The following is a 12,907-nucleotide window of genomic DNA, read 5'->3' on the forward strand; positions in this document are numbered from 1 at the left end:
TCTCCCTCTCTCTCTGCCATTCCCCTGATTGTGCTCTCTCTCTCTCAAAATAAATAAATAAACTTAAAAAAATAATAAATGTTTTAAAAAATAATAAAAATAAAATCAATAATAAATATTAATTAAGCACCTATTGTTTGCATTACACATGATACTATGGTAGGCTGAATAATGGAAGTTGTGTTGGTAACATTATAAAGTGAATTAAGGACATATTTCATATTGATGTTAAAAAATGAGATATTATTAACACTTTAGTATCTGTGATTGAGCTAAGCACTGTGCTTGAAATAATGTTGATGGTGACAACATTTATAGGAAAGATGGAAATCTTTGGAAATTAGATCCAAATCTAAAGGTGAACCATTTGCCAGAAAAACAGGTTCTCTTTATCTTCTTATTCCTCATAAACAAATGCAAGAATTTCCACTAAAAATATTTCAATCATGCAACAATGAAATGTCACATACCTTTATAAATATAACTTCTTTTATGGGGCTTTGCTTATTTAAATTGCTTTGACCAACACTAGAATTTTATATGGACATAAGATTTTAACAATCTTCCCTGATAATGACTAAGTTTTAATTTCCCATACATTTCATCTGTGCCTGAGTTCTATAAGAATTCCTTTTGGAATTTTGAAGAGAGTTCCCCAGAACTGTATTCCACTACCTAACCCATTGTTTCTGTTTATATTCCCTGTGTAGATGGCAATTATATATTATGGGGCAATTATATATTAGTGGCAATTATATAGTTTTCTTTATTTCTTTTTTTTTCTTAGGTTCATTTATTTATTTTGACAGAGATAGAAAACCACAGGGAGAGACAGAGAGGGATGGGGACAAAGGATCCAAAGCAGGCTCTGTGCTGACAGCAGAGAACCTGATATGGGACTTGAACTCTTGAACCGTGAGATCATGACCTGAGCCAAAGTCGGATGCTCAACCAGCAGAGTCACCCACGTGCCCCAATATATTTTTCTTCATTTCTAACTTTTCCCCTGGACGTACTAAACATAACTATGCTTCGTGGCTAGGCCTAAAATTAAATCTTCTTCTTCTTTCTAAATTTTCACTTGCCTTTCTACAGAGCATTGTTTTCTACCACTCTTTCTAATCCCTGGAAGTTGCCGTCTCCTATTGAAGCACACCTCCTAGCCTGACCTCACTCCTCTACCAACCCACTCCTATAAAATCTTGCAAACTTCAAAATTTTATTTCCTAACACCATTGCCCCCTTCTGGTTTGCACAGAGTGATCACAGATTATTCCCACAATGAAGCCTGTTAGCCTACCAAGGGCACCATCATCTCCCCCCACCCCCCGCCAACTTTTTTATTTTGAAAAATGTCAACTTCCAGAAAAAAGGCTTCCTGAACTATTTGAATAATGTAATATTTTAATGTACTATTAAAACAGTGACTATGTACGTTAATAATACTTTAATAAACCTGACTTAGACAAAAAAGGTGACTAACCTTTCTGAGTGCTTAGAGGCAACACTGTACCGAGAGCATTACATGCATTATTTCATTTAATCAAAAATCCCTCTGAAATTAGATCTATTAACAGTTCCATTTTTACAGATGAGATAACTGACTCCTAGAGAATTTAAATAAAGTGCCCAATATCATACCCCTAGTAAGATGCAGAATTCTAACCTTCATGACTAATTCCAGAGCCCGGGTCTTTATCTTTTTTCATTTCATTTCGTTTCGTTTCGTTTCGTTTCATTTCGTTTCATTTCATTTCATTTCATTTCATTTCATTTCATTTCATTTCATGGAGAGAGAGAGAGAGAGAGAGAAAACACATGAGGGGCATAGAGAGACTGAGAGAGAGAGAGAGAGAGAGAGAGAGAATCTCAAGTAGGCCCCATGCTCAGTGTGGACGTCCTTATTTTTAGCTATTGAAGTAGTTGGAATGAAGTTTCATAATGTCCTTAACTAACTTTCAAAACGTTTGGTTAAAAAAAAATGTGTGTGAACACTTGCATGCGCGCGCGCGCACACACACACACACACACACACACACACACAGCAACTGTGGCATAACATGAACAACTGATGAATCGATGTGAGGGCCACACTGATGTTCATTATACTAGTCTTTCAACATTTCCCTATGTTTGACATTTTTCAAGATAAAACGTTAAAGGAAAACGAATGCCTAGAAAAGGCTCTTGATAAATAACTCAGAATCTCAGGAAATTTAAAAATTTCCTGAGATTTAAAATTTTTGTTTAACATTTATTCATCTTTGAGAGACAGAGAATGGGTGGGGAAGGGGCAGAGAGAGAGACACACAGAATCCAAAGCAGGCTTCAGGCTCCGAACTGTCAGCACAGAGCCCGATGCGGGGGCTCCAACTCACAAACTGTGAGATCATGACCTGAGCTAAAGTCAGACGCTCAACCGACTGAACCACCCAGACACCCCTAAATTTCCTGAGATTTTAAAGATCAGGTAGAGTCTTATATCATGTTTTCCTTGGCTGATGTTTGAATAGTTTTATTTCACCAATGGCATAAACAGGATTACATTATATGCAGTGTAAAAATACACATTAAAAAGTATGGGTGGTACCTGGTTGGCTCAGTTGGTTGAGCATCTGACCCTTGATTTTGGCTCAGGTCGTTATCCCAGGGTCATGAGCATGGGGACAGCTTAAGATTCTCTCCCTGTATCCCTCTCCCCTGCTTGCACTTGTTCTCTTTCTAAAAATAAAATTTAAAGTTCTATTAAAAGTATGAAAGTGTGTATATCCTCCCTAGTAGGGTTAAATTAGGGAGCTGATATTAGCAGAAATTTTTACTTTCTTTACATTTTTACAACGATCATGTATTTTTAGAAAATTTCATTAAAGTTTTGTTTTTTATTCCATTAAAAAAAAAGCCCTGAAAATTCTAAATGCTTCATTTCCCATAAGCGAAATCCGTAAATATGTCATGTAAATTAGAATCTTTATTCTGTTCCTGTCATTCTGCTAGTGGAGTTTCCAGGTATAAATGGGAGCGATAGGATTCTACAGCTGTTTCTACTTATGCATAGAGCTGTGCCTGCAAACAAAATCTAAGGAAGACTATAAAAAATTAATATTTTTAAAAGAAGCAAGTGGCAGCCGAAAATAGTTAAATTCTTGGATTTGGAACACAACCTTCAATGCCCAATTCTCCGGCCAACAGCCGACCTCAGCAGAGATCCCTGGAACTGTAAGGTAGGACCAGCCAAAGCGACTCACAGAGCTGGTTTCAGAGCGGGACACGCCCCTCCGCCTTGGCCAATCGGGAGAGAGAAGGCGGGGCTCGGGAGAGAGAAGGCGGGGCTCGGGACCCGCCGGAGGCGGAGCGGGAGCCGAAGGGGTGTGTCTGAAGCGGGGGCCGCTAAGTCCTAGAAGGTGGCAATTTTCCTGGGCCGGCGGCGCGCGGCGCAGGTGGAGAGGCCGGCTGGCCCGGACTTCGGCCTCGGGCTTCGGGAAATGGCGGCTGGGGGCAGAATGGAGGACGTGAGTGCACGGAAGTGGCGGGAGGCTGGCCCCGGAACCCCTTTCTTCCCTTGCTGGGCGCGCTGGGCGGAGACTGCGGAGGGAAGCCACCCTTACCCGGTGCGACCGCGGCCGGAGGAGGCGCTTCCTGCGCAGGGCTGGCCCGGGACTCGGGGTTCTGGGACAAGACACCCAGGGGGCAGTGGGGTCCGCGACGCGCTGGCTCCAGGCTTACTTTTCCGAGTGGAGGCCGGGTGGGCTGCTGGGCAGGGGATGCGCGGATGCTGGGGGTCCCAGGCAGGCGCCCAGCCCACGTGCGGCGCGCATCTTTGATCCCGGAACTGGGAGCCTCACGTGATGCGCGTCTGGCCTGACAGCCGTCTCTGGGGCGCTCCTCTGAGCTGGGCCGCTTGGCTCCGCTCAGACGTATTGAGTCGCGGGGACGAATCTCCCTCCTCGTGGGTTCCCTGCCCTGGCTTTAGAGGGCTGTGAACGTGGAGCGGCTGCGACATGCAGGCCGGCTGCCAGTGTCTCAGGGGTCGACCTGTCACTGGCATCATCCAGCAACCCGCATTGGAGAAAAGCAGTGTCGTGATGTTTTGAATGTAACCGTGATAGGCAGAAAAGGATTTTTAAATCTCCTTGCTTAATGGATCCAAACCAGGTTACTAAAAAACTAGTCGCCTAGACTACAGTCTGTAGAGTACGAAGTAAAATATTTGCATAAGTATATTGAAACATTTTTAGGGGAAACATGTAATTGTGCCCAGAATAACTGGCTGCCCCATTGTCAGGTAATAAAATTTGTATCCTTGAGAAATGCGAAGTTGAAAGAAATGCAAAGCACTAATTTGGATTAAGACATTAATAGGAATTATTACTGTGATCCTGTCAGTTCATTAGGGGCATCAGGCAAGACTCATAACAGTTCCAGCCCTACATGAGCTTAGATTCTTGTGTAAATAGCAACAACAGTTAAGGTATCTTAACTAAAAACCAAACAATTTCTTTTTATTTTATTTTATTTTATTTTATTTTATTTCATTTCATTTTTTATTATTTTTTAAAATTTACATCCAAGTTAGCATATCGTGCAATAATGATTTCAGGGGTAGATTCCTTAATGCCTCTTACCCGTTTAGCCCTTCCCACCACATACAATCCCTCCAGTAACCCTCTGTTTGTTCTCCATATTTAAGAGTCTCATGTTTTGTCCCCCTCCCTGTTTTTATATTATTTTTGCTTCCCTTCCCTTGCGTTCATCTGGTCTGTGTCTTAAAGTCCTCATATGAGTTAAGTCATATGATATTTGTCTTTCTCTGACTGACTAATTTCGCTTAGCATAATACCCTCCAGTTCCATCCATGGTAGTTGCAAATGGCAAGATTTCATTCTTTTTGATTGCTGAGTAATGCTCCATTGTGTGTGTGTGTGTGTGTGTGTGTGTGTGTGTGTGTGTGTGTATACACACCACATCTTCTTTATCCATTCATCCATCGATGGACATTTGGGCTCTTTCCATACTTTGCCTATTGTTGATAGTGCTGCTATAAACATGGGGGTGCATGTGTCCCTTTGAAACAGCACACCTGTATCCCTTGGATAAATACCTAGTAGTGCAATTGCTGGGTCGTAGGGTAGCTCCATTTTTAATTTTTTGAGGAACCTCCATACCATTTTCCAGAGTGGCTGCACCAGTTTGCATTCCCACCAGCAGTGTAAAAATGATCCTCTTTCTCCGCATCCTCGCCAACATCTGTTGTTGACTGAGTTGTTAATGTTAGCCATTCTGACAGGTGTGAAGTGGTATCTCATTGTGGTTTTGATTTATATTTCTCTGATGATGAGTGATGTTGAGCATTTGTTCATGTGTCGGTTGGCCACCTGGATGTCTTCTTTGGAGAAGTGTCTATTCATGTCTTTTGCTCATTTCTTCACTGGATTATTTGTTTTTTGGGTGTTGAGTTTGAGAAGTTCTTTATAGATTTTGGATACTAACCCTTTATCTGATATGTCATTTGCAAATATCTTCTCCCATTTCGTTGGTTGCCTTTTAGTTTTGCTGATTGTTTCCTTTGCTGTGCAGAAGCTTTTTATTTTGATGAGGTCCCAGTAGTTCATTTTTGCTTTTGTTTCCCTTGCCTCTGGAGACGTGTTGAGTAAGAAGTTGCTGCGGCCAAGATCAAAGAGGTTTTTGCCTGCTTTCTCCTTGAGGATTTTGATGGCTTCCTGTCTTACATTTAGGTCTTTCATCCATTTGAGTTTATTTTTGTGTATGTTGTAAGAAAGTGGTCCAGGTTCATTCTTCTGCAGGTCACTGCCCAGTTTTCCCAGGGCCATTTGCTGAAGAGACGGTCTTTATTCCATTGGATATTCTTTCCTGCTTTGTCAAAGATTAGTTGGCCATACGTTTGTGGGTCTGTTTCTGGGTTCTCTATTCTATTCCATTGATCGGAGTGTCTGTTCTTGTGCCAGTACCATACTGTCATGATAATGACAGCTTTGTAATACAACTTGAAGTCCGGGATTGTGATGTCTCCTGCTTTCAAAACCAAACAGTTTCTAATGATAAGACTAAAACTTTATTTTTTTTTTCAGTTGAAAAAATGGAAAACTAAGACATAGAAGTAGTTTTGACATTCATATACATATAAAGAGAAATCATTGTTTCTGAATTTTTAAGGGTGAGATTCATGACCTGACAATGTATGGGAACGAAATCTGAGGAAAATGAGAGACTGTTAGGCAAATGTGTGCAGTAAATGCTTCTTGGTTGATTTTAACTTGCCCCAGGTTCTTGAATCTGTAGCTTTTCGCTTTGGGATGAGTACAATCCGAGAAATCTGTTTCATCAAACAATTGGAGATTGATGTTTCACCAACAGTTACATACCTAAATCCCTTTAGATCTGAGCAAGTTGCCTGTTTTTGGTATTTTGTGGATATGATTTCTACCATTCAGTAAGAAGCTAAAACTATGGTGTATGCTGTAGGACTAGACCTTTAAGTGAGTTAGCAGAGGCAGAGGCTTTTTAGTTAGGGTTCATTGTTTGCAAGCTGTGAAACCAACTCTGGTTAATTTAAAGAAGTTAGGAATTTATTTGAAATGATACAGGGTGGATGGACCCTTAGGCCTCTGAAAGGACTTGAAACAAGGGCAGCTCAAAGGATCTAAGTGACGGGGGTCCTTTCAGGGTCAGCCCTGGACTGAATCTGCCCCACCATGGTCCCCCTTTGCTTTGTTGCTCATAGAATTGGATTGCCCAGCCCTCTTAGGTTCCACCTAGGCCAGAGGAGGGTGAAGAGTATTGAAGGATGTGCCCAGTGGGTCCCCAGAGGAAATTGAGTTATGGTCACAAAAGAAGAGGAAGGAGATCCGTATGGGCAAAAACAACAGATTTCTTGTACAGGTCATAAGTTAATAATAGTGTAAGTAAAGAAATTATTTGGATTCAGGAGTTGTCTTCCCTTCACCCTTCACATGCAGATGGGGAGGTGCCATCTGAGGGTGATAAGGTATTGTTTGTGTGGTTATATTACATTTCCTATAGAATCCACTGGACAGTTTATTTGATATAGCCACCAAATACATTGTATTTACCGAACATCTATTAAGTGACATAGAGAAGAAACCGTATTCTAGTTTCCAACCCCTTCAATGTAGTCAGGAGAAACAAAAGGTATACACATAAAAAAGGAAGTAATACAAGACAGCATAAGAAATAATCCAATTAATGTGAGCAGTACATTTTATAGCAATTTAAAAAATTTTTTTAATGTTTTTATTTATTTTCTGAGAGACAGAGCGAGTGGGAGAGGGACAGAGAGAGAGAGAGGGAGACACAGAATCTGAAGCAGGCTCCAGGCACTGAGCTGTCAGCACAGAGCTGGATGCGGGTCTCAAACTCACTAACCATGAGATCATGACCTGAGCCGAAGTTGGACGCTCAACTGACTGAGCCACCCAGGCACCCCAGCAATTTTAAAGTAGAAAGAAAACACTTGTCAGGACAAGTTTTATGGAGACCTTAAGTCTTGGTTGCACCTTGCAAGGTGAGTTGGATTCTGAAAACAATAAGAGAGGATGTTTGTGGGGCACTCCAGAAAGGTCATTTAGGGTAGAGGAGATGGTGCGTGGAAGAAAGGGAGGTAAAGGAAAGACTTACGGTTAAATCTTCAAGGCTAGCTTTGTATAAATTCCCAGGTCCCAAGTGTTCAAGTTGGGCAATCTTTCATTCACTCCACACACATACTGAGCACCTGCTCTGCGTTAGGTGCTAAGTATAAACAATATGTACTACAGAATCTCTGCCCTAGTCAAGCACACTATTCCCACAGCTTTGATACCTTGTGGTTAGTATTATAAGTTAGCAGTAGGAACCACTATTCCTAGCCAGCATGGAGTAACAGGGCCTAGATTTATCCTTCTGCCTCAAACAACCAAAAAACTGTATACAATATATGAAACAACACTTTTTAAGATATTGAACATCAGGCAGTGAAGGAAAGTGTTTTCCAAGAGACAGGAAACAAAGTGAGTCGGGGGTGCCTGGGTGGCTCAGTCGGTTAAGCGTCTGATTCTTGATTTCAGCTCAGGTCATGATCTCACGGTTCGTGAATTCCAACCCCGCACCAGGCTCTGTGCTGGCCGTGCAGAGCCTGCTTGAGATTCTCTCTCCCTCTCTCTCTCAAAATAAATAAGCTTAAAAAAATTTTTTTTTTTTAATTTAAAAAAACCAAAGTGAGTCATAGGATTGCCCCAGCCGACCACCTTGAGAGTCTGCAGGCTGTGATAGGAAAGGGCGCCCCAGCAGCGGTCAGCAGGCTCCCTGAATTGAGGAGATAGAGCTGAGAGCCTGGGGAGGCAGAGGCAACAAGGGTTCACACGGCGGTCCCTGGAGAGGAGAGAGCTGCACAGAGGGAGAACTGAAGATGTGCCGAGTCCCCCTTGGGTAGTCAGCGGGGTCTTGCTCAATACATGCCTGTGAGGACATTTCCCACAGCCTGGAAAAGAACCGCCTGAAATGATTAGAAGAAACAGTGCTTAGTGCTCACACAGGGCCCGGAATAGTGCCTGTTCCGCCAGTCAGACTGGAAACCCCATAATTCACAGGGTATTAGGTGCTTAGAAAGGTCTTGCCTTCCTAGTGGGGAAAAATTAGCCTTAGACTAAACACAGCTATGGTCCAACCTAATAATAAGTCTTAAAAGCAAAGCCAAAAAGATCGAACTGTTTCCGAGTAACTTAACTGCATTCCAGAACAAAGCTCAAGGATATTTTTAGAAATACAAAACTGTCCTGCACCCGAAGAGATAAATTGGGAAGTCTGGCATCTGATCCAAAATTACTAGGCATTGGTAATTATGTGACATATGTGTTAACTAATGCTTCCGTGGTAATCATTTTGCAATCCATAACTGCATCAAGGGGCGCCTGGCTGGCTCAGTCAGTAGAGCATGTGACTCTTGATCTCAGGGTCATGAGTTCAAGCCCCACATTGGGTGTGGAGCCTACTTACTTAAAAAAAAAAAAAAAAAAAGTGTATCAAATTAACTCATGGAACACCTTAAACTTACACAATGCTATATGCCTATTATATCTCAATACAGTTGGAAAAACTATCAAGCATGCAAAAAGGCAGGAAAATATGACATATAAGGCGGTTGAAACTGATTCAGAAATGACATGCTAGAAATAGCAAACAGGGACATTAAAAAATTATTATACCCGTTTTCTCTACATTCAAAAGGTTAAAAAGACATATGGAAGATAGAAAATAGACCCAAGCCAAACTCGGGGACATGAAAAGTAGAATGTCAGATGAAAAGGGCAGTAGGAACAGTGTTGAAGCATCAGAGAAGCCAGTGATTTTGCTGAGACAAGCCTTGACACGTGGGCAAAAATAGGTAAAGGTCCAGGGACTGAAAGAGTTTTGTGAGAGATGGGAGCAAGGAGCAGTCGGCATCAGGGGGGAGAGAGAGAATGAGAGGCAAGTCCCAAAAAATAGCTTGGGAATGGGTTGGAAGAGAGAGAACCAGTCTAAGAATTTGGCCTGTGTTCCGAGGATCATCGGGAGGGACTCAAGGTTTAGGGGAAAGAGACGTGTATGTTATTTTAGAGGATGTCCAGCTGCAGCAAGAGTTTGCTGAGGTCCGGAGACTGGAAGGCAAAGGCCATGAGAAACGCTGGGGCCTGCACTGAATAGTGAGCACAGAGAGAAAAGAACAGACTTAGGAGTTCGGATGGTAAAAGGAATACTATGTGGGGAAAAGCAAGGGAAAAGCGAGTTAGAGACAATAGCGCCTGCTAGTTACTCATTGCTTAGTCTGTGCCTGCCAACGTTCTGGCACTTTTATGTATAGTAACTCATTTTATCTTCCCAAGAAAGCTATGAAGCAGGTGCTGTTATTATTCTCTTTTTTGAGCTGAGGAAACTGAGGCATAGAAAGCTGAAGTAACTTGCTCACAGCTAGGAAGCAGTGAACTTGTAGCTGAAGCCAGGCAGTTTGACTTAGGAGCTTGCCTTTGACCACAGTCGTTCTGCCTCTGCATCTGATCAGAGCTGATTCTCCCACAGCTCCTGGTGACCTCTCCTGGTGAGCCCAGGTCTTTGATGATACCATAATTGAGTTAGGAACACTGCGAGATAGGTTTGGACCAGTCATTCATTCATCGGGTGTTCTCTGGGTGCTAACCCTAAGTCACTGCTGGGTGCCAGGATTACAGAGACAAGGGATGGGGAGTTCGTGGGTCTCATGAAATGTACTGGGCACGGGTAAGGAATAAGACCGTCAAAGAATAGTATGATAGAGGAAGTGAGCACAAACGTGGGAAGACATGAAGGTGTGGCACAATCCAGATGCTTGGATGCCTGAGAAGGCTGCCTGTGAGGATTGCCCCAGCGGGGCTTGGACGGATGCACAGACGTTAGCCCTGTGGAGCTAGGACATCTGCTGACTGAGAAAGAGCCAGAGGCAAAGGAATCTCAAAAAGAACAGAACTAATCGGAATCATACCATAAGTTACGGCAGACTGAACAGGAAGCTATCTAGGCATTGAATGAAAAAAAAAATTGCAGAACAGCCTTGAACGCCTGAGCTTGGAAATTGAGAAGACCACCCCAGATCTGAGTTAGGCCCCAGATTATTATTTTTATCTTTGTAATCTAGTGCCCATAAGGCATCCCTTATACCGTTTGTCTCACTCTATCCCTTCCAAAGAGTCCTTATCCTCTGTTTCCAAATGCTGTTCTCTGGCTTCCCTTTTTCTGTTGAAACCTTTATTTCCATCTTATTTTATATTTCGTCCAATGAGCTCACTTATATTATCATTTCATCCCGTATGCCTTTATCCCTAACCTCCCCAATGAAAATGCAATCTTTTGGACAGGGACTGTGTTTTATGTTTTTTAATCTTAGAGTGCCTTATGTACGATAGTTTTCGGTTAGGGCCTGAGATTAAAAGATTGTCGTAAGCACCGGAGACCTGGTAGTACTGTTCCTGTACCGCCAATACCTTTCAATAAGACCGACTGAAGTTGTAGGTTGTAGCTCAACCCCATCAGCTACTTCAGTGCCATTGCCACTAGTTGTTTTCATTGAGAATCTGGTATCTATAAACTAAAGTCTCCTCAAAGATCTAGCAGGATGATGTTTCCTTCTCTAAAATGTTTCAATCATAACTAAAAGTCCAATAAAGCCTCCACTAGCTTTCCAAATTTTTGTGGAACACCAGGATGTAGTTTAAGAATTGTAACCACACACGGGGCACCTGGGTGGTTCAGTTGGTTAAGCATCCGACTTTTGATTTCGGCTCAGGTCATGAGCTCACGGTTCCTGGGTTCGAGCCCCACATCGAGCTCTGCACTGTCAGTGCCTCTGCTTGGGATTCTCTCTTTCCCTTGCTCTCTGCCCCTCCCCTGCTTGTTCTCCCTCTCTCTCAACATAAACTTTAAAAAAAAAAAAAACTAAAAAAAAAAAAGAACTGCAACCATATGTAATTATTTCATCAATAATGTAAATGATGTTAGATAAATCAATATCTAAGTTTTGAGGGCTTAAAGAAAAAATGTTTGCTTTAATCTCATTCTGTATTATCTCATTTGAAGATAACTGAAGTTAAGATTTCCTGTACCCATTTTAATACTTGCTTCACCAATTTGTGTATAGTAGTTGTCTAGAAGTTTATGGTCTTTTTAAATTGGCTCTAGGTAGGGAGTCTATTTTTCTTGCTTCTAACTTGTATAATGGTTTTTTAAAGCTTTATGGTTTATTTTTTTAATTTTTTTTTAACATTTATTCATTTTTGAGAGATAGAGACAGAGCGCAAGTAGGGTTGGGGCAGAGAGAAGAGGGATTCACAGAATCTGAAGCAGGTTCCAGGCTCCGAGCTGTCAGCATGGCGCCCAATGTGGGGCTTGGACTCATGAACCATGAGATCATGACCTGAGCCAAAGTCAGATTCTTAACCGACTGAGCCACCCAGGCGCCCCAAAGCTTTATAGTTTAGTAGATTTGTCTTAGAAACATAATCCAGAAAGTGGTGATTATAGTTTGCTTCTGTTTTTCTGTCCCTCAGGGCTCCTTGGATCTCACCCAAAGTATTGAAGATGACCCCCTTCTGGACACCCAGCATCTCCCACATCATTCATTACATGCTCATTTTAGACCCAGATTCCATCCTCTTCCTACGGTCATCATAGCAAATCTGCTCTTGTTAATACATGTAAGTTGGCTGGGACAAAGTAATCCATACAAAGGTGATGTTCTTAAATATATATAGAAGCTCTTTAGAGGGCAGTTTGGCTACATGTACTGACATTTAAAATGTGCATACTTTTTGACTCATCTCTCTTCTTCAAAGAGTTTACTGTAGATGTATTTGCTCATGTGTCAGGAGACTGTTGAAAATAGTACTCCTGTCCATGATATCAACTTACTGCCCCTACCACCACTCAGAGGGCACTTTGTATGTCCCATCCATATGAAAGAATGCTCTGCAGTCTCTGAAAAAGAAACAGGGTGGATGTGCATATATTAGACCAGCGTTCACAATTATATTATTGAGTGTTTGCAAACATAGGTTTACAACAGTGTGCACAGAATGTTCCTATTCACACATTTTAAAAGAGAATTCAGAGGGCTGCTGTGCATGTGTATTCCTGGCTAAACACAGATTATTTCTAGATGCATTCACATGACTGTTTTAACACTAGTGGCCACTGAGGGCCTCATAGAAGGAATACCTGATATATTTTACTATCTGCCTTTTGTACTATTTGAATTTTTTCCCCCATATGCATGTATTTTTCAGTTACAAAAGAAAAAAGAGATGTAGATAAATCTATATACGTTGACAGAATCTTATCAATTTATCTACACTTAGGAAATAACGTTAAGCAGAGAAATCAAATTGCAGCA

The 12,907-nt window shown here is 41.8% G+C and overlaps 1 protein-coding gene across 3 annotated transcripts in view; it reads left to right on the plus strand.

Annotated features, from left to right (window-relative positions):
- Positions 1 to 3,342: 3,342 nt before the first annotated feature.
- TMEM192 (transmembrane protein 192) overlaps positions 3,343 to 12,907 on the plus strand; it is a 30,876-nt gene continuing 21,311 nt past the window's right edge. Inside the window, exons 1-2 of one of the 3 annotated variants that reach the window (XM_027068473.2) lie at positions 3,343 to 3,509; positions 12,066 to 12,212. In XM_027068473.2, coding sequence (XP_026924274.1) covers positions 3,483 to 3,509; positions 12,066 to 12,212 — 174 coding nt within the window. In that variant the 5' untranslated portion in view covers positions 3,343 to 3,482. The remainder of the gene's footprint in view (positions 3,510 to 12,065; positions 12,213 to 12,907) is intronic. The other 2 variants (XM_027068469.2, XM_053216746.1) reach the window with 2 other exon arrangements.

Source organism: Acinonyx jubatus, chromosome B1, assembly GCF_027475565.1.
Source record: "Acinonyx jubatus isolate Ajub_Pintada_27869175 chromosome B1, VMU_Ajub_asm_v1.0, whole genome shotgun sequence".
NCBI lineage: Eukaryota > Metazoa > Chordata > Mammalia > Carnivora > Felidae > Acinonyx > Acinonyx jubatus.